The sequence below is a fragment of the Rhamphochromis sp. 'chilingali' genome (assembly GCF_963969265.1).
Source record: "Rhamphochromis sp. 'chilingali' genome assembly, chromosome: 14".
NCBI lineage: Eukaryota > Metazoa > Chordata > Actinopteri > Cichliformes > Cichlidae > Rhamphochromis > Rhamphochromis sp. 'chilingali'.
The window spans coordinates 16,618,277-16,640,000 of record NC_137941.1 but is presented as its reverse complement, the minus strand read 5'-3'; the positions used below and the strand labels follow the sequence as shown (position 1 = coordinate 16,640,000).

At 40.7% G+C, this 21,724-nt stretch overlaps 2 protein-coding genes across 3 annotated transcripts in view; both read right to left on the bottom strand.

Annotated features, from left to right (window-relative positions):
* Nucleotides 1–301: 301 nt before the first annotated feature.
* Nucleotides 302–8,531, bottom strand: LOC308409736 (myosin-IIIb-like; the record flags this gene model as incomplete). Its single annotated transcript, XM_080902683.1, has 7 exons — nt 8,521–8,531; nt 6,428–6,611; nt 4,007–4,141; nt 2,102–2,206; nt 1,722–1,821; nt 1,087–1,163; nt 302–451 (listed from the first exon to the last, which is right to left on the bottom strand). Exons 2-7 carry the CDS (start codon nt 6,572–6,574, stop codon nt 302–304), a joined length of 714 nt encoding a protein of 237 aa, XP_080758809.1. The 5' UTR covers nt 6,575–6,611; nt 8,521–8,531.
* A 4,692-nt stretch (nt 8,532–13,223) lies between these two features.
* The window catches only part of ubr3 (ubiquitin protein ligase E3 component n-recognin 3), a 37,485-nt gene continuing 28,984 nt past the window's right edge, over nt 13,224–21,724 (bottom strand). For both annotated transcript variants that reach the window (XM_080901986.1, XM_080901987.1), the window contains 8 exons: nt 20,472–20,572; nt 19,367–19,491; nt 17,208–17,315; nt 16,860–16,985; nt 16,596–16,775; nt 16,096–16,305; nt 15,812–15,951; nt 13,224–15,637 (listed from right to left, as the gene is read on the bottom strand). In XM_080901986.1, the coding sequence (XP_080758112.1) occupies nt 15,520–15,637; nt 15,812–15,951; nt 16,096–16,305; nt 16,596–16,775; nt 16,860–16,985; nt 17,208–17,315; nt 19,367–19,491; nt 20,472–20,572 (1,108 nt within the window). In that variant the 3' untranslated portion in view covers nt 13,224–15,519. The remainder of the gene's footprint in view (nt 15,638–15,811; nt 15,952–16,095; nt 16,306–16,595; nt 16,776–16,859; nt 16,986–17,207; nt 17,316–19,366; nt 19,492–20,471; nt 20,573–21,724) is intronic.

The window sequence follows — 21,724 nt, the reverse complement described above, 5'->3', positions numbered from 1 at the left end:
TACGTTTCTGATGATGGAGATTTTAAACACTGATTATTCAGCAGATGCGTCCTTTCAGATAGCAAAGACGAAAATGCAGCGGCAACTGGGAGAGTGAAGCAGAGCCTACCGATTCAGCTTTTTATTTTCTAAATTCAGCACAAAATCAGTTGTCAGAGAAGCCGCAGTGATTTTTACCTTTTATCCATTTGATCATAAATTTCAGTTCAGAATTTTCCTCCTGACAGTAAGGAAAGGGGTTTTTTTTATGTCCCTGTGGCAGCTGCCTCCAGCTGTGTGGCAGGAGCGCCCTCTACTGGACTCACCGTGGGATCTTGAAAAGGGCTTTTACTGGATGCATCTCAGCCAGAGGGGGATCTCCGTCTGCCAGCTCGATGGCTGTGATGCCGAGAGACCACACATCGCAGCGGGCATCATAGGAGTAGTCGTACTGCTGTTCACAGGCTATGACCTGGAAACAATTCACAGGGTCCATTTTAGACAGTCACCGAGTGGAAAGTCCGTTTAAGAGGGGTGAGATTAATTTTGTTTGATTTTTAGGGTATTAAATTCAGATTAATGATTCAAAGAAAATTACTTTAAAAAAAAAAAAAAAAAAAGCATTGTGAACCTGAAAAAATCCTCTTAATGCCAAAAACAGTCAGCCAAGCTCATTCACAGCCCATTTAAAAACAAGCACTGAAAGGCAGGTCAGTGCAGTAGCTCCGGGTACGAGCTTCTCTTTGCCACAGTCAATAATTATAACTGGCACTACATTTTACAGCTGAGTTTATTCTAATTGCCCCCGAGGTCCCTCCCTACCAGCTCAATCACCGCACCTCATTTCTGCCAAAAGAGTAAGCCGAGGGGCCACAGACTCCCAGCTATTAACCTTGAGGCGACCTCAAGAGCTGCACCCGTGGAGAGGAATACACAATGACACATGGGAGGGAGAGTCACACGGAAATAACTGAGGCGCTCTGTTTAACAGCTACATCACACTGTACATGTATATAAAAAGAATCCATTAGCCACTAAAACACGTGTGCATGTTTTACTGCTGCATTACCAGACATGAACATGCGTGTGCAGCCCTTAGACTCTGACCTCAGGAGCCATCCAAAACGGTGTCCCGACTGACGTGTTCCTCCGCAGTCGTGCGCTCGTCAGTTGAGCTGAAACACCTACCAAAAAAAATGGAAATGGAAAAAGAATCGCAAAATTCGATCTTACTTCATTAGCGTGAATATTTCTTGGGATAAATTACAGCAGACAGTAAATGTTTGAACTAATCAATAAATCCTGGCATATAATTTAGTGTGGCAACCTGCCAAGCAGCAATAATAATGGGCTATAATCATTTCAAATTATGTAGGACAGATTTTTATCAGCGTGAGTCCACTTCATCTCCATGACACAGGGGACATAAACATGCCTGGGGGTGACTCAAAGTCATTTGCCATAGCAGCTTTCTTTTAATATGCAAAGGATCAAATAATGCAATTTAAATGAGCAATAATAGCTTCGGGCTAAGGCTACGGTCCATGAATTAAAAGACGTTATGGTGAGCATGGGACTAAAGTGTGGGTTAAATGATTTATCCTGCGCTTGTGTTTGCCTTCACAAACAATGTTGCTGACACTTCCAAAAGATCACTCACAAAAAAAGAGTCATTTATCTATAACAGCGCACTTCAGAGAAAAGATTGGAGCGGCTAAATTGCCTCTTTCAAAGATCATTACCAAAGTCAACCAGTTTGACTCCTCCCTCAGTTGTCAGGAGGATGTTGTTGCCTTTGACGTCACGATGGATAATCCGGTTGTTGTGCAAATGCTGGAGACCCTTTTAAATTAGAGGACAGATAATGCAAGGTGCTGCTGAGCATGAATCACGACACACAATTAGTCATTTGCGTAAAAAAATAAATAAATCTGCATATGATGCATTAAAAGTTGAGCTGTACAAACTACATAAAAGAACTCCCACAGCTGTTCGTAAGGAGAGACATTCATAACTGCTTGTCACACTTCCCCAGCTGAAAATAAATCCTCAGCCAGCTCTCTGCATGTTGGTGTCCCACCTCCTCCCCCTGCATTTGCAGCTTTGCAGAGGGCCATCTTACCAAGAGGGCACTGCATAAGATGTATGCGATAACAGGCTCCTGCAGACGCTGGCCACGCATCAGCAGGCCTTTGATGAGTTCTGTGACAGAGCCGCCGTTGCACAGCTGGGAGGGAGACAGAGAAACTCCAGTGACTCGTCCATCACTCACCACTCCAGATTATGATTCATGGAAAGAGCTAGCCCACACACACAAGTTAGAGAAAGCAGAGCAGCACAATAGCATTGACATTCGTGTAGGTGGTGTTTCCTGGCTAACTGAGACCCAGATCAATGCTTTCTTATATACAGAAGAGCGACAAATTAAAGGGTAAACCAACATAAAGTGTCTCAGTATGGTGTTATTGTGTTTGGTCAGTACTTGGTCAGAGAGCAGCTTCAATATGCAAAGATTCTTCATGTCTGTGAATCAGCTAACCTAACACATCACTCCAAAACGTCTCAGAGCATTCAAACAGGTTAAGAACTGGTGACTTCTAATCAAACCAGTCACTGTGATCCTGATCCTGAAAAGCTGTAAAGCTGATAACTCAGAACACTTTATATTGATTTGCACTGACCTTCTGACTAAAGGCAAAAGCTATCCCAGCAAAATGTCTCTGCTGGCATAACTAATTCCCAGGTTTCTCAGACTGTGAGCCACAGTGGATTAATGTTTTTCCTTTAATTTGTCACCGGTCTATGTGAAAAAGGATTTAAGAGTTTTAAACTTCATTTTTTAAATAGGGGTTTTATTTACTTGAGCCATTTGATTATGAAATTGTGACGAAATACAGGAAAAAGACACTCCAGGTAACAGATTGTTTGGTATCACAATCATTGCACTAACTGTGCATACAGGCATGGTTAATTTGAAGCTTGGAATAACCCTGGCATTTCCCCACCAACCTCACACTGTGTATCCCTCAGGCCTAATAACGTGTTTTTCTCTCAATTTCTTTGTTTCTGAAACTTGTAATGCTATTATTGACTAGCACGCTTCTTCCTTTCTGCCGTTTTGTTGACTGTCAGAGACATGGGTGGTCTTTGAGGTAAATGACAGCTTTATCCACCATTATTATGGCCGAACTGAAGAGTACACCTGACACACAAATGGCCCATTTCCCACTGAGCCAAAGCAGACATAAAGCATTAGCAAAAGCTTCCAAGTGGTATAAACCTGGTAATAAAACCAAAATGTGTTGTTTCTTTCTACACTGTTGTTTGCAGGGATTTAAATGATAGTGACAGAATATCATCTTTACCGAGTTTTAAAGGGGCTGAGAGCCAGATTTAGACAGCTTCAGACAGAGCCAGGCTAGCTGTTTCTTTTGTTATGCTAAGCTAACTGGCTATGGTGTAGATTCATATTTAACCTACAAACATAAGGATCTAACTCTTATGGCTCAATCACACTAGAGTAAAAACTAGACAGCAACCTCCTTGCAACTATGAAAAATTTGGTGATTGCACTGAATTTGTTTGCTATAAGCAACAGACTGCAAGGAGACTAGCTGTTGATCACAAAGCGATTGCACAAGTTGCTCGACGGGAGGCAACCTATTTCCTAACAATCGCAGTCTGACTCAGAAAGACTGCAGTCAGCCAGTTTCTAAATAAGTGCCAACACATTACATTTAATCTTAGCCTGTCAGGGCCAATGAGATCACATACTGATAACAGACTGACAGAGTGACTGTTTTAATGGCTGTCTTGAAACACCAACGTCACTTTGAAGACAGCAACTAACTGTGTGCTGTGGCAGACCTGGTCCCTGTCTTCAGTTTCTTCAGATTGCCAGTTTATAGAACATGGTCGCAATAATTTTCCCAACCACAGTTGCATTAATGAGAACTGACAATAAGCCCTTCATAAAGTATGAAAAGTGTAACACGTGTTATACAAATATACATAATAAAGTGCTCACCTCCAGTATCAGCCAGAGCTGTCCGCCAGTTAATTTGTCGGACTTATGAAACATGCCATAAAACTTCACCACGTTAGGATGGTTGGGCAGGGACCTCAGTATGTTGTATTCTGCCTCAATCTCCTCATCCACATCCTTTAAACAGCATCAGCAAACAAGCAGTGTTTAAGTACAGCAAGGAAAGAGATAAACCAACACTGTGATGTGTTATAAAAGGTGTATTTGTGCTTCAATATTTCAGGCTGCGTTTCATTTTTAGTGAACTAGGCTACTATAATAAGAAACCTAAAATTGGGGTTATAAACTCAGTAAATAAGGAAGGGATGGGCCACTGTGCTGAACTATTTCTGGAAGCACTTTTCTATCAAAGTAAATCTCAGTGGGAGGGAAGATCAACAGTCAGAGAGGCAGAATTTCTCTTCCTGGATGTCTGAGTGATAGTGTCAGCAGTCTAATCAGGGAGAGGGATGGGAGAGGAGGCAGCTTCATCTTCATGGCCATCAGGGGCGCATCATGGTGGATAGCGCTGCCAGGATGGGGATTGTTCCACTGACACAATCACAGGCTCGCCTCAGACCGAGTCACACTCCCACAATATGCTGCCAATTCAGAGTCTACAGTATCCTTATCACGCAAACAAATGGACGGTTATACAGAGAGGATACAGGCGATGCAGGAGCTACAGTTTCTGGTAAGAGCACGTTAAATTTAGCACGACAGGAAATAAATGAAAAGGGGAGACATTGATATATATCACAGGAGCAAGTGCAAGTACGACTGCATCAAGATGGAGAGGGGGAAAAGTACCGGCAACTTACTCTGTTTGAATGGCTCGAATGCTGAGACAAGTTGGTTACAAAGAAAAACACAGTGGTTTTAGTTTTCTGTCGCAGTATTATGAGGTCCTGCAAGGTAGAAACCTCCTCACCAACACTATATAATAAAAGGTTACAGTGAGCCATACATGCAATGTCAGATATCATATCATTCATCGGGAAAACCTGGAGGTTTAATGTGCATAAAGCCAGCAGTTAAATTACATCTTTAAGCTAAGTTTTACTTCTACAGGATAGGCTTGTGAGTGATGTACAAAGAGCCAAAAAAGGCCATAGAAGGTAACAAACAATAAAAAAGGTGCAGGTTCAACTAAATAAAGTGTTTAAAAATGGATTTGCAGAGTAATTAAACCTCTTAGGAGTTTTAGGCAGGTTTAGTTATGCTTTTGTTTAGCTATGAGATAACACCTGGCAGAACTGGCTGTATTTACACGTTACATTAGCATGCCCTAATCTAAATCAGTGGTTCCCAACATGTGGGTCAAAGCCCTCAGATTCAATTAACAGCACGGTCCACTGCCATGCAAGTGAATCTAGGAGGCTGACAGTGACATTTCAAAAAGAAAAAGGATTTGTCTCCAATTCTCCCTTTTGTGACAACTCCATGGGGATACATTCTTCTATAACTCAGATGCTTTACTTGTATTAAGACTTAAAGTCACGTGTGGTTCCTTTGAGCAACATGTGGGTATCTAAACAGGTGGTCGGTTAGACCTCAACTATAATTATTTTTTTTACCCCAGTCTCTCGGAGCCCCATCTAACCTGTCATCTTCATCTTCAGTTTCTATCACTGATGGGTGTCCGCTCTGCTGGAATGGTTCATCTGAGTCTGATCACCAAATAGCTTTTATTCAAATTCTGTCTTTGAATAAATAATTTATTTTTCCAAATGATCTCTCTCTTATTGAAATGCAATTATCTGACGAATAACTGCTGTGCAGTTTATATGTTATCTTCATATCCAAGAAGTCTGTGCACCAAGTTTAGTGAAATTCAGGTATTTGAATTTTCCATGGTCTTAACTGCATGTGTAGGTAGTGGTTTACACATTCACCTAACATGCAAATGATCCCTGGTTCAAGACCAAGAGGAAACACAAATCGCTTGGGGGTAGCACCAGGAAGGGCAAACAGCAAAAGCTCAAATCTACAAAGCATATTCCTCTCATAATCGCATAATCACAAAGGTCATGGCAGTCAGGTGAGGAGTTGTTCAACAGATTTCTTCTGCATTTGCAAACATTCATTTGTTCTTTCTGCCTGCTGTCTTGGTTAAATCAAATAGTGTCATTTCAGGGTGCTATAAACCAAATAAGCTGGGAACCACTGAGCTAATGGGTGCTCATCCAGAGCTAGATCTACTCCCACAACAAAACACCTTAAGATCGCCATTACTTCGCTGCCAAACAGCATCAGCATAAACTCATACACCTCAAACTTTCTGACATCATACATACACATCATTACTATTCTGCAAAAATAGCCTGAACAGATACTGCATCTAAACCCTAACCAGTTCTGTGAGATTGAAAACAGTCAACAAGAAGCCGGGTCCAGCAGTAAACACACTTTAATCAGACTTACATTAATCGGGTCCAGCACTTTCACTGCTGCCTGACTCCCATCTTTTTTGTTGGTCACTCTGTAGACTTTTCCATAAGTTCCTTTGCCAATGGTTTCCACTATATCCCAGTCACCTGATGGATCGCCCAGAGTCTCCAGTCCAAGCATGCTGGACTTGTAGGGGTACAGTCCATATAGTGATCTCCTGGACAATAAAAACAGTCCTACCAAGATTTAAAAAAATAAATCTTGAATAATTTGCAAAGTTTACAGAAACAAATGGAAATGTTAATTCCCTTAAAACCTTCACTACTTCGTCTTGCAGAAAGGATGCTTGTTGTGAATAACAGTTGAACCTTACCGTGACAGAGCAGCAAGTAATTAAAACCTATAAACTGTGCAGGTAAAGCACACAGAGTACATTTATTCCCTGAGGCATTTTTGTTCAGCTAAAACCAATGACTGCATCGACCTGGACAAATCAAAGCAAAATAAGTCCACAGATATGGATGGAGAGGACAACACTCTACTTACATGGCAAGTGTTATTTTCTCCTGACTCATCTGGGCTGAGAAGAATTACAACCAAAGACTCTCTGGCGATCATAATATAACAACACCAGTAGCAACAGGAATGGCCTCCATGGGAGGACAGGCAACAAGTGGCATTTCCCACAGCTACTGAATTAGCCCTCTCCACAGGGACCTTGTCACTGCACACTAAGAAGTGCAATCTTCTAAAGATCAATCGGATTGGTCAGAGATTATCTTGAGAAGCGCTGTCCTGAGTGAACACTGAAGCATTGCCACACCTCCAAATAAACTGTTGTATAAAACTATAAAGCGTTTGCACGTCTTCAGCACTAATGACCAACGGGAATGGAAAACACCAATGTAAATCATCCTTGTAGTCAACATGTGATGCTTCTGTGGCAAAATACAACATATATGGCCAATGATGCAAAGGATTAAGTGTCAAAACAGCTGAGAACAAATAACATGATGGATCAGCAAGTGATACAGCCACGTCGGGATGCATGAATCTTATTTTTACAAAACGACACATAATCCAGATAAGCGTGATGGAGAGGGATGTTTGTGTGCAATCCCACGAATGCTCCTTTTGTCATAAATGTGTTATGCATCACGGAGGTTGTATGACCCTGAGAAAGGCTGGGGAAGTTCGCATACTGATGGGAAAAACAGTGAATGATGTTTAACCCTCAGGGGCGCAGCAACTCACACATGAGGACAGATTTATGAAATGTTGTGCATGCACCGTGAGCAATGGCATGCTAACTGATATTAGATGGATATACCACGATTCTGCAGAGACGCACAGACATGCAGCACAGAGTGACACCCTTCAGAGTGTCCTTCAAGGAGCTGCATGTGATCGCAGAAAAAGCCAAAGTGCCTGCTGTAATTATGAGTTTTTTCACATCACACATTTAAATACAAATATACCAGATCACTTATATATTACTATTTATAAACAAATATGTTGTCTTACCCATCAATCAACATCTCTTTGCAAAACCATCAAAGTGGAGAGTTTTCCCCCCATGAGCTGTAATGTTTTTATCTCATCACATAGAAAGTTAGTTTGCCCACATAAGTGGAGCACACACTGTTGGAATTTACATAAGTAGCAGTAAAGACTAATTACAGTCATTCAGTTTTAATAATAGAGATTTAATAATATATTTTTTCTTTAAGGATGTCTACTGCAAGTTCTGTAAGTACTGTAACATCACCTGCCACTTGTTGCCACCACACCTTCTATTTTTTTCTATAACAGACAGCTCATATTTCTCTACAGTAGCTTTTCTCTGAGATATCTGCAACGTTTTCCTCCAACTAGCCTGTATGCAGATTATTGTTAAATGTACAATTAATTTAGTGATTAATGTGTAAATATTAGATTTTTAGAACTTTACAAGAAGCACAAGAACTTTGATCTCACCCAATTTGAGCAACAAACCCTCCCCAAAACCTACCTTTTGAAAAGAATCCATCAAAAACATACCACATGTTAGCTCACTCGCTTAAATCTATTCATAACTCATTTAAAATTAATAAAGTGCAGATGATAAAGCTGTAAGTGAGACATACCTGCTACTGTGAACGTGCTTGCCACTGCCTCACCACAAAACACTCCAGGCTAGTTCATGCCAATCTATAGGGATTAATAATTCACTAGTAATCTGCAACCTGATGCACAGTGCTGTTAAATATTCAGGTGGCAGATGTAGCCACTCATAATGGTGGCTGATATGAAGCATCCCCTGTTGCAGCCCAGTAACCAGGAAGTCCGTGACAGTTTCTAAGTCACATGGTTTCTGCCTATCTTCACTCAGCTCATAATGTCCTTTACACACCGAGCTGCTGCTGCTTCACTCGTTCAGACAGCTTCTGATGCTCTACAGCCTTATAAACCTTAAAGCAATATGACAAAGTTTCTAACATTTTTATACCGTTCCTCATTTTGAACGTTTTCCCAAATATGGGCATTTGTCACATTTTGATTAATCACTACAGCAGTAGCAAATAAGGGGGGGAAAAACACAATATGACTATTATTTTTTAACAAACTAATTAAAAACATAGAGAGCATGTTTCTTCAGTTTTTTGTGCAAATTAAAAACATTTTTAGACACAAAAGGTTCTCTCCACGCGTGTACTTGGAGCTGAAACAGCCGCTCCAAACAACCATGCCTTCATTTAATCTCCTACACAATTACTGGTATTATATTTCTTGAATAAAACTTTTCTGACTATAATTTGTAGACAGGTACAATCTATGACGAGGGATCACAAAATAGACTGAGCAAAGTTTTATAGCATCTAAGAGAAGAAAAAAAAACAGATGCTGAAAGAGAACAAGATCAATTTATTGATTTTTTTTTTTCTTGCATTCCACTTGACATGTTTGCTAAGTGATTATCGGCATAATAGTGACCATTAAAGCATTTAAATTATACAATGTATTTGTGGAAGCCAACTAAGGTTAAAAATAGCATCAGCTATAAAATGTCTCTTTTCAGCTCAGCATCAGTTTTATGCTCTGTACTGGAACTGTGTTAAACCGCTCGGTGCCTACTTAATAAATAAACAATGTAAATACATAAATGAGAACCAAATCTGATCAATAAAGACTTGTTCGAGCTCTTTTTTACTGCAAGAAGGCAACGAGAATTTCTTTAAATGGGCAGGAGATACAGTGAAATAGCGCTTAAGAACAGGACACCGCTGCTCTTCGATTGCAGTGCTCAGGTTACCCTTTGTTTACCATTCTTGTCAGCACAGCTAAAAAAGGGATGCTGTGTCTGATACACAGTGGTACATGGTATTTTCAGTTACAAAACAGGAATATGTGCATAGTAACACGGTGATTATATTTGGAAAAACTACCCTGCTCTGCCTTTGCTCATCGGGCACATTTTCTGTGCATCTACATAATGCTAAGTGTAGGTCTGAGGCGGTAACAGCTGCACATGACGTGACCGGCTGCAGCACATCTTTGTCACCAGAAACAGTACAGAGTGAAAGGCAGTAATCTAATTTTCTGCTTCCATCAAACTCGCACAATTCCACCCTCTGTGGCAGAGCCTTATGGGAAGTCCGCTGGGTAAACCCCTTTGGTAAGTCTATGGAGAGGGGAAAAAACCAATAATCCCTTTTAAGGGGATATGAAGAGGCTTTACGGTAAACCTCCACTAGCTATGAGTCAGGCCTGAAGCATTTCGCCCTTGTTCTCACCCTGGAAGGCCAAAGCCTCACACAAGCAGACACAAATGCATTTATTTTAAACATTAACATCTTTAATCTTAGCGGTGCACCTGCATGATTAATGATCCCTGATTGACATCTTTGGATACACAAAGCATCAACTGTAATAACAAAAAGGCACCATCACCATCTAAGTAATCAGTCTTAAATGAATTATAATTTATTATTTATAATTAATTATAAATTAACCTCAGCCATATCATCACAAACACCACAGCTGTGCCACTGTGATGGATGTGAGTATGGCTGTGCTACTGTTTGAACGCAAGGGAAGCAATTTTTTGGTCTTACATTTGTTTTGGTCAGTCATCAGGCAGTTTGTGAAATTTTCTTCCCTTCAGGATAATCAATTGATCTATTGTAAGCGGTATTACTGTAAAGTGGAAAACATTTAGGCATGACAAGCAAACCACGTAAAGTTTACAGACTGGAGTCGAGTGAGGCGGATAGCATGTAAAAGCTGCCGATGCTCTGATAAGTCCATAGCTCTGTACCTCATTTGGCATTAACATCAGCACCAAAACTGTGTGCTGGGAGCTTCATGGCCGGGGTTTCCATGGCCAGGCAGCTCCTGTTAATGTAATGTGTAGGTGACCCAGTGCTTTTTTCTTTAGTGTTACTCTAATAATGTGTTACCTGAAGTCAGGTCTTTAAGTGTTTCACACAGTGTCGTGTATGGACACCAACACCTGATGTAATCAGCAAGTGATTTAATTGTACACTTTAAACTTTAACTCAAGGGGTTTAAGAAACAGGTTTAAAACCTTTTTTTATAAGGTCTGTTCATTTTTTACACAGTTTACATGCAGCTTTGAGCCATGTGTGGTCTGTTTCCACATTATTGGCATATAAAGTCTGGAGTTGATTCCAGTTGTTTAAGTTCGGCAGCTGTTGAGAATGAGAATTCATAACATAGAGGCACAAAGAGTCATCAGACCAAGTAAAGAAGGCTAAAGAAGGCTACCATAAGGCAGAAAAATACCAAACTGACCTATCAGAGAGACAGGAAGCTTCCGAAGTGGCCAAATCAACAATGCAGTAAAGAGGGTGATTACAGAATCTTTTACTTGGAAAACCACTTCACAGCATCTAACCAAATCAACAGCAGTTCTGAGGCAAAACAGACCCCTTGAAAACACAGAGGTGGTGTGACAACATGGGCCTGTTTGACTGCCAACGGAACTGGGTCACTGCTGTTTATTGACCAGAAGCAGGACATCTTCTTAAATGCATGGAGTTATACTTCCTGCTGAAGCCCAATGCTTCTTAATGCCAATAAAGAGAATACTCTTAAACATCAGAGTCAGTCACCTGACCATGTCTTTCACCAAGTAAAGACAAAACTGAAGGTGGTATAGGTCTGGCAAAGCCTATAAAAGAAGGAAATTCAGAGTGTGATGAAGCTTCTGTACTAAAGATGGAAGTGTACATTTCACATCTTTATTGTTCTGCTTTAAACCCACTGTGGTAATGAACAGAGACAAAGAGAAAAGAAAAGAAAAAGGAGCATTTTAAGCTAAAGTAAGTGTAAAACACAAAAAGTGTTGTATATATTGGGATTTTTGCATAACTATCATAATGTAGCCTATTTAACTTTTTTTCATGTAACTTCCGGTTTCTTCCCTGAATGATTGCTGGTTTACAGTATTTCACAGAGTAAAGTAAAAACCAAACTGACACAGTGATTAAAGATATTTAGGTTTAAGATTTAGGGCTGTACATTTGCTACAGATGAGGAGTCTCGTACCTACCTCGACATTGTCGCCTCAGTATTTCCATCTCTGTCATCTGCAAAACAGGAACCTGTTTAAGACAGAGCATCACTGCACAGCTGAATCTCCATCTCCGTGTGAGTTTAATAAAGGCCTAAAGCACACTGTCTGAATCAACTCTTTAGACCCATCTTACCGTCCATAGCAACATATGCGAAGTAATTTCCCTGTTTATTCAGCAAAGACTTTAATTATTAACAGTATGGACACCTGAGCATGTTGTCCTGCAGACCGGAAACGGTTAACTGGCTGACCAGTATCACCTGATGTAACCTTGAATAGTATATTCATGCTGTGGAGAGCAGCGTTTTACTTACCTGCGTGGGGGGAAAAGAAGGAGATGTCGAGTGATGGCCCCCCGGAGGACGGCCTGTAACAGCAGCATCTCCCAGCCTGACACTGGTGACACGGTCTCAGCTGTGTCCTTCATAAAAACTCCCAGCCTGTGCAGATTACTTTTTTTTTTTTTCTTACTTCTTTTTGGCCTAATTGGTAGCAACCAAAGCCTTTGTGTGACCATTGGTCTTTACCCAGAGGGCCTCACACCAATTATCCTGCTCAGTCACATGGCAGTGAAACCCTTTTCAGAGCACTGGGCCAGAGACTAGATGGAGCAGTGCAAGGAGAAACCAGCACAGACGGCTACTTGTTTGCAATTGTGTTGTAGTTTTTCTTTTTTATAATGATAATGGTTGAGTACTGGATTTTAAAATATATTCAACGTTTTTTTGCAGCACCTCTATTCTCGTCTTTGTTGAAAACCTGACCAGATCTGTCTGTCTCTACCTCCTCGGATTTGAGCACCAATGGCCCAGAGACCTGCAGTTTTCATTATGAGTTGAACAATGACTAGTCACCACTTCTTCACTCAGCACAGTAAATAATATCATTTCTTTTCAATGTAATCTTCCTGTGGGAATGTTAGCTAAACATTGTTGCAGACCAGTCTACCCCCAGAGAAGGATGGCAGCATCCTCTCACAGCAGGAATAATACAGTAAAGTCTGAATGAGTATCTCCAGAATTTGCTGTTCAGGCTCAGAGGTGTACGTGTCATAACATTTGCATTACCTCTACAAGTCACAATAGTGAAAAGAGACTGAAGTAAGCCAAGATTAGATAAATGAAAGAAAAATATTAATCTCCTGTCCCACCACATCCCAAAGGAGATAAATTGGATTGAGATCCAGTACAGAGAAATTACTGTCATGTTCAAAATGATCATAAAAAATGAAAAAAGACACAAAATCACTGTGTTTATATTTTATTCACATATGTTACATTTTGCATTAAATGTCCCAAGTCACACTTTCTGGTCAAACTCAGAAAGTTTGAGTCAGCACCTACAGTAATGTACTGTATTCTCTCCCCATTCATACAGGAAAACACACAAAAGCTTTCAGTTACAATTTACACCCATCGTTGGCTATTTGGTTGCGGTCATTAACGAAGTGGGTACAACAAAAATAAGAGAGACAGGAAAAAACACAAAAAGCAGCATGCATGAATTCAAGAGGAAGTTTTTCAAGTGTCGACTTGTTCCTTAGAGATTCTGCGATGCAGCACAATGTGACCCAGCATTTCAAAACCAAACATCAGGGATATCAGCTGTGTGCTCATCACTGAAAGTAAGCATTAAAAAAAGGGGGTCCTATTATGCCTTTTCTCTTTTTCTGTCATTTACAAATAAACTGGGTCATTGATGTGCTGGATGCTGATAACAACTAATTCCTTTAAGCTGCTCAGTTCACAACAGTTTTCCCCAACTCCTGTGCCGAACTGCAGTTTTGAACGTGAGATGAGGAGGCGGAGCTTGCAAGCACTAGGTTTTGGTTTTTGGGACGCCAGGCAAAGGGCAGCCAATCAGAAGAAAGTGAGCTTTTAGGTTGACAGAGGTTTGAAGAGACATTTTAAAGAAGAAGAAGAAGAAGAAATGATAATAAATAAGGGGCTTTTTATGTTCTTGTGAACTGTGAAGAAGCAAAGTTTCTCTAATGAAGTCTCATTTAAAATCATGGAGCTGGAAATAAGCATAATAGGCCCCCTTAATCTTGCAGGCACGGCTGGATGAAACTTCTCTTCCAGGAAAAAAAAAAAAAAAGATGATAATCGCTAAGACACTTAAATAATGGTGGCTTAAAGGATGTCATGCACAGTGTACAACAGATACTCAAGTCTGATAGTCTTGCAATGTTGGAATGCAACTATAAACCACAACTACATGATGCATGATGTATAACAGATAGTTGTTAATAATAATAATAATAATAATAATAATAATAAATGTTCTGTACTGCAGTTTATGACCTGGCAATCAGAAGCGTAAAGGGAAAGCCTTTTTCTGATGGCACAGACAGACGAGTGACAAGTACTGCAGTATCCTCACAGAAGCAACACAACTCCCACAGAGTTTCATACCTCGAGAGAACACTGACAGAACTCATGTAGCATTTTTGCTCTTGCATGACGCTCAGGACACCAGATGTGCAGTGAGATCTCTTTGCCTTCCCTCAATGTTTAGACTTACATGTTTATATGGGGGTGGTGATGATGAGGCTTAAGACAGCTGAGTGTCTTAAAGGTGGAGTTTTGAGTTAAACAGTGTGAAAAGGCCAACGCTATGAAAAGTGTAGTGGGTGTAACTTGGTGACCGCACACCTCCTCAACCATTAAACTGAGTTTGAGTCAAATTTCCCAGCCATCTACGGTAAACCCAAAACACAACCTTAGGAAAAAAACAAAAACAAATTCTTCAAAGTTAAAATTAATTACTTGAACAATGAGCAGCAGCATTTATTTAAATATCTAAAACGTATTTCAGCAAAAACAAAAAAGAACAAAAAAAATTCCTGAGGATGGATTGCAACTAGACCCATAAAAGAAAGAGTCTTTGCTTGTTAGCAAAATAAACTCTAGTGTGTTGATGGGTGGACTTGTCCTGCCTCCTATCACATGTCAGCAGACAATGAGTGCACACTGCAGTAACATCGCTATACTTACCAGGAGCTTGAAACTCATGCCAGCACAGCAGAGCACATTTTGATAAATAATAGGGATATGCGTTTACATCAGAAATGGTGGTAAAGTAATCAAACTTTGCAGGGACAATCGGCAATTGATTTTTGTTTTGTTTTTTTAAACCAAATAAACTGGAGCGACTTTAAAAGCCTGACCCAAACCAATTCGGTTTGTGGGCAAATTTGTGCTTTTTTTTTTTTATATCCCCCCCCCCTTTTTTTCTTTTTTTACTTTTTTACTTTAATCTCACCAAATTCTGTTTTTCCCTGTAGAAAAACCACACAATAAATCACTTGAACACACACACGTGTTAAATCTTTAGGCATGACTGTACACCAAACTTCACATAAACCAAGGCTGTAGCAGAAATAGCCCTCGCTGGATGTTTGTGTTTATCACAGCAAGAGTTTCCAAATATTTTGATCAAGGCAGACACATAAGCCAGAAGGAAAAAAAATCCCTAAAAAAAAACAAAACTAAAAAAAAATCTTCTCCATCATGGGATGTGGTTTTTCAGTGGACTTTGGAAGATCTTAGAGTCCATTATAATGAGGCCCCCAACGCTTGTTGATGTGATCAAAGGTGTGTGAAACCCACTGTTGCTCCAACACTCGATACCGCTCCTCACATAAGTAGAGAGGCTTGCCACGACTGGAAACATCCCAGAGGGGGGAAAACAGGAGTGAGGAAAAAAAAGGGGGGGGGAACTACATTTAAATTCATACTAGAATCACACCAAGTGTTATAAGTGTACTTAAAGAGTTGCTCTAAAGACTCTATGCTATCTATTAACAAAAAAGTGTGACTGGGTGTTACGCGTCTTACCGTAAATCCCGATCTTCCTCTCCGTGTGCATCAAGGTAAACAGAGCCCCACAGACAGAAACGATGTCCACGGATGATGATGATGACTGAAGCATTTATCAGTAGAAAGATGCCTGTCGCAGCGCCACAATGTTGGGAGTGCTACAAAGTGACAAGTGTGGGGGGGAAAAAAAGGTTTGCTAAAAGCTGACGACTTCAACAAGCAGCTATGTCAATTCTGCATGCTGAGCCTCACAGAGAATGCTTTGAAGATGATAAAAATGGAACTATAGTGGGAAAACTCACCAAAACGCATTCACAGATGCCCTGCTGCTTGCAGCACACGCCTTTGAGACAGACGAAAGCGCCGCAAACAAGGCAGAGCGCGGGGTCTTTTGGCACCTTTTTGCAGGCAGAGCAGGCCTTTCTGTGATAGTACTGGAAGATGATATTGTAGTTGTCAGGCAGCTGCAGGAGACGGGGCGCTGCCCACTGAGGATCGTGGACCAGCAAGGTCTGAGGAGGAGAAGACAGACACCCAGCAATGAACTGATTTTATCTCCTTATTACACTTTGACCCAAAGGAGGAGGCCACAAGACACGTGGTCAGCTAGACACATGTGAGAGGTACAACAAAGGCTAAAACTAAACTTTAAATACAGGAATCAGATCTGGCACATTAAGTTAAATTAAAATCCAAGTATTTCTTATAGAATATGTGAGTATTTTTTGATTGTCATTTTAAGAAACCTTTACTTGCTTTGCTCGACTGCACGCTGTTAAAAATGAGAAGTTCATAAACATACCAGTGACTCGGCAGCATGTATCTGAGAGAGCCCTTTGACCTCAGCGCCCCACTGCGTCACCAAGTCAAAGGTGTTGACTGGCCACTCCAGACACGAGGCACTTTGCACGGTGTTGGCAGGCTGAGGGGCGGAGGGTAAAAGCCCTAAACATACAGCCAAGGATGCAAACTCCTCTTCCTCCTGTAAGAAGCCAAACCGCTTTGCAGTCAGTTAGTCTGAAAAGGCAGTTTTAACATTTAGGATGACATTTATGATGAATCATACCAAGCAGCCGGTTAGGTTGTCTCCATACAGGTGATGCTGCAAAAGGCAGGAGAGGCGCAGGAAGGGCAGGCAGAACTGCTGCAGGCTGAACTCGATAGACTGCGGGGACCACACACTGGAGCTCAGCTGGAGAGGGAAACAGCAGTAACACCTGATCAATAATCAGCCTACAGCTCGCTGATAATACAGTGATGTATATCTCCCCTAGAGAGATCAGTAGAGATATTAAACACAGTCTCCCACGGTAATGGGCAATTTATTGTTAAAGGGAAAACGAAAGAGGCAGAGAGGAGAAAGAGTGTAATCCTGAAGGCAGTCATGCTCTAAGCAGTCATTTTAGTGCCTCACCATTGTTGCTTCTTCAGAGTTCACCTTGTAGACACTCTTGTCCTTCGAGAGCTCACTGATAACATGACTGAGCAGTGCTTCAAAAGACTTATCAGAATTTGCAGCGCTCTGTGGAAGAAAATAAAAATGCAGACAAACATTAAAAAGGCCAAAACTCTCCGTTTAATCGGACACATAAACTTCTTGGAGGATCAACAGATATAAGCTTTCATCTACTGGTGAACATTAACACAAATCTTCCTGCTGTTTTGATATTATTATGTCTCTCTCCGTGTTCGCCGGTGTCTTGTCTCCACAAACTTAAACCTATAAGAACCTATTAGATGTTAATATCTATTGTACCATTCAGTACAAAACATCTGAAAACGTTTGATGAATTCAAGGAAAAGCTAAAAACAGGTGTTGGATCTTTAAGAGTCTCCAGGAGCTGGCCTAAACTGTTTTCCACACAGTGAGTAAATCAGGCTGGGAAGTTGTCCTTTCTCATGTGAACCAAGGAAGAGTTGGTAGCTTGAATCAAACTCACTCTGATGACTGGAAATGCTCAATTAGATTTACACAAGAACTATAGTCACAGAGGCAAATCTGGACATCACAGAGAGGCTGTCAGGTTAAAGACTGTTTAATGACTGTATTGGAAACTTGTGTGATCATTTCTAAGAAAGTGAAGAGCTCAAATACGTTAAAAGAAAAAACAAAACAAACCAAAACCCCTCCATCCATCTGTTCTGCTTATCCAATTCAGGGTTATGCTGGGATTGGAGGCTATCCCAGCTATGATGGGACGAGAGGCATAGTACATCCTGAGCATGTGTCCAATCTAACACAGAGACAGACCATGCTCTCTGGTTTGCTACCAGACCACCGTGTTGGACATTTAAAAAACTGTTTTAAATTAGAAATGGCTACTATTAAACCAGCATATTTCTCAATATAAAAAAAAAACAAAATCCCTCTATATAATTCTAGCAAATTCTCCACAGTCCTTCTGTTGTGCATACAATGTGCTGCACTATAGAATATAATGGCTAACACAGAATAATTCTTTAATATAACATCTGATAAGCAGTAGAGACATTACTGAATGTGTGTTCTGATAAAAATTCAACCGGTTTGGCTCGTATGTTATACAGAGCAAAAGCTGCGAGCATTTATCAAGCTGAAGGTGGCGGAATATAAAACAGCCACCTTATCTCGTCTGCTGTCCTTTGTCATAGATTTATAGTGGAGGAATTTCAAGTCTACCGATTTCCTTCCTTAAGGCTGTGATATTTCTGCATCTTTTAAAAAAATAAAAAATAAATTCAATTTAATTACAATAGCGTAGATGCTGTTCTTGTTGTAGATTTAAAAATGGAAGCCCGTGAATGCCCTCGCTCCACTGCTCGTGACTGTGTAGGGGGAAGATACAAATCCATACTTCCATTATGGATGACAACACCCCAAAGAGGAGGGTTTCGGCTATTCGTCTTTTGACATTCAAACCAGCCACTCACTAACACAATGGTAATAGACTGAAGACAGATTGCCAATTAATGCAGCACTCTCCAGCAACACTGCTTTTCCAGATAATGAAGATTGATACTGTCGATTGTGGAATGCACATAATTGAAACTGCAGGGCCTAAAACAGCTGAACAGCGACTCACGCGCAATGATTTACAGTGCTGGAAGCTGGTGCTCGCAAACAATCAAGATTCTAGTCGTTCAACAAGTAGGAGATGTCATTTGGACCCAATGATAGTGTTAAGCCTCGGAAAACCACAAAACAGTGACAACAGTTTCAGCAGCACTTTAAGGTTTGTGAAGTCATTAGTGCTCGTCATTATCTATATGGTACGACCATCTATTTGTGGCCTAAAGTCTGACATAATGACTGCTGATTCACCGACTAGAGAGGAGGAGGCAAACTGCACGAGAGGCAAAGGAGAAAGGGGGAAAAAAACCAAAGCAAATAAAGAAATTCAAGTAAAAGGCCAAAAATAAACACAATGCCATAGAATAAATATCAATACAAAATAAGAAATGGGCAGTGTACTGCATCACTAGCAGAAAGGTCACAAACTCAAGTAGTTCTGTCTCCCCCTGCAGCCACCACTCTGTGCGAAGGAGAGGGGGGAACAGAAAAGTACGACGACACTAATGCGATTTCATTTTTACCTTCTTGAGTGCTCCAGATGTGCTCCAGGCCTGCCTTTCCTCTGAGCTGAACTTTGTTGACAGTGCAGCCAGAGCCTGAGTGAACTGCAGGTTGTACAACATCTTCACCACGCAGGTAAAGTGCTCTACAAAAAGAAAAAAGGACAAAAGGTGACACTGTGAGCATTGTGCCACTTTGAATTCATGAAGATCTTCTCTCGTCAAACACGCTCGCTGGAGGAGGACGGCTGTTATTCACAGGGGCATTGTGTTGCAAAGTAATTAGCAGAGTGTTTCAGCTGGAAAATGTAGCCTGAAAGGTATTTAACTTGGTGACTGAAAAGAGCAACAAAGAGTGCAATTTGTTTTCTGCAGAAAAAAGGGGTTGCTGACAGCTTCTGTCCTGGTCACTGTAACTAGTGTCACTACACACAATTATGCATAGAATTTTAAAAACTGGGCTTTTCCCATTATAGGAATCACATGCAGAGGACCTCTCGGAGACAGAAAATGTCTTGCTCCTTCCATTTCCCATAAAGGAATCCACCTGAAAATGCATGTGCATGTTAATTCACGAGCATCTCTCACCACTCTAAAATAAAATGTATATTCTCCATCTTCCAGAACACTGTAATAATCAGTATATATCTTCAGTTCGCAGTGGTGTGCCATGTGCTACTAAGCAGCACCATCTTGAGACTAATATGGCAATCCTTAAAACAAAAATATATCTAACAGACATCCAATTAATTAAAATGCAGCCATTTCCACTTATGAGCTAACCCTTCTGTTAAATCTGCCTTGTTCATGTTCCAGAACTCACTAATGATTCTTCCACTTAGGTCTCTAAGGTGGCTCTGCACAGTTTAGAAGTAAGATGGGGCAGATGCAGAAATGAAGGGCACCACAAAGGAGGTGAGAGCACCCCCATAGTCTGGGTCACGTCTTCCCGATCCCCCCCACACACAGCCAAAGCAGCAACAGCAACCGAGATAAGACATGCAAAATGCTTCTCATTTTCTCCTCAGCCTGGATTACGACTGATAATGGGGCTTCCCTTGTGGTGCATCCACTGAGAAAGCCCCTGCTGCCTTGTAGTGCCATGATGCAGAGAGAGTTACTGTACCTTTACGCAGAGGCTGGGGCATCGTTAACACAAAGATAATCAGGAGCGACGGGACGTCTCGAAACAGCATGGGTACCTCAGGCCTCTCTTCATCAAAGGAACTGCAAAAAGCAAAAAAAAAAAAAATTAAAAAAAAAAAAAAAAGCTTAAGTTTAACCTCAAGTCAAATATCTGGGAAACCCTGGAAAGCACATACTGGACAAAGCACAAGTATCCCTTCATCAAATTAAAAAGGAATATGCAAACGGCTTAGCTGTAGCAGTTCTGCATGCATCTTTCAGACATATACAATAATAAAACCTGTCACTTCTTGTTGATTGACATTTGTGTATAGCTACCTGAATATACAGGACAGCTGGACTCTTTTTCAAACACTTTAAATGATAAAGCAGATGTCAGAATTGTTGGTTTTACAATTAGAAGTGGAGATGAGCTTGATTTGTGCTTACGGAGGTTTCTAAGCTTCGACAGTGAAATAGATTTCAAGACCAACCTGTGGCAGAAATATCATGCAAATTTTAGACCTTCTCTGCCTGTAAACATCCTGCCATATTTTAATAAAGTAATAAGGAACATCTCTGTGTAATGTCTATGTCTGACTTGCAAAAAGCCATCTATATAAGCAGGTAGATAAGGGAAGCAATGTTATTTATTGAATATGTGGAAAGGACTTTAAAAGGCATGAGAACAAAGGTCCTGCTGTGTAAATGTGCTGAATTAATACAAGGCTTGAAAAGGCGTTCCTTGTATCTTTAATGCAACCTTAGTTACATATTCAATTTGTGTGCCATGACATCTCCATTTAAATATCTTTTGTTCTGTTGACAATTTAGCGAGGTCCCCATCTCCGCTCTACCCTTGAAAGGCCTTGAGGGTTTTGCACTAGAGGAACTGCACTTAAAGAATAATACCTTCCATTACCAAACCACTCGCCAGTTAATTCCTTTGTGCACTTGAAGAAAGCCTTAGAAAAGAGAGCTTTCAACCTTCCGTCCCTTCGAACAAATTTTACTGGAATACTCTCGTTTCTATCATAAACAATAAGGTGAGAGAAATGTTTTGCATCTATGTAGAAACATCTCTCTCTGCCCTATTTAACCAGACTATATCGGGTTTACTGCCTAAGGGTGTCAATGACACTGCTCCTCCCAAAACCCTAACAAAGTATTTTTAAACGGCAAATGGGTCCACTGAGAGTGCTGTATGGCTGCGAGCACTTAACAGTAACAGGTGTAAAAGCTGTCTTACAACAC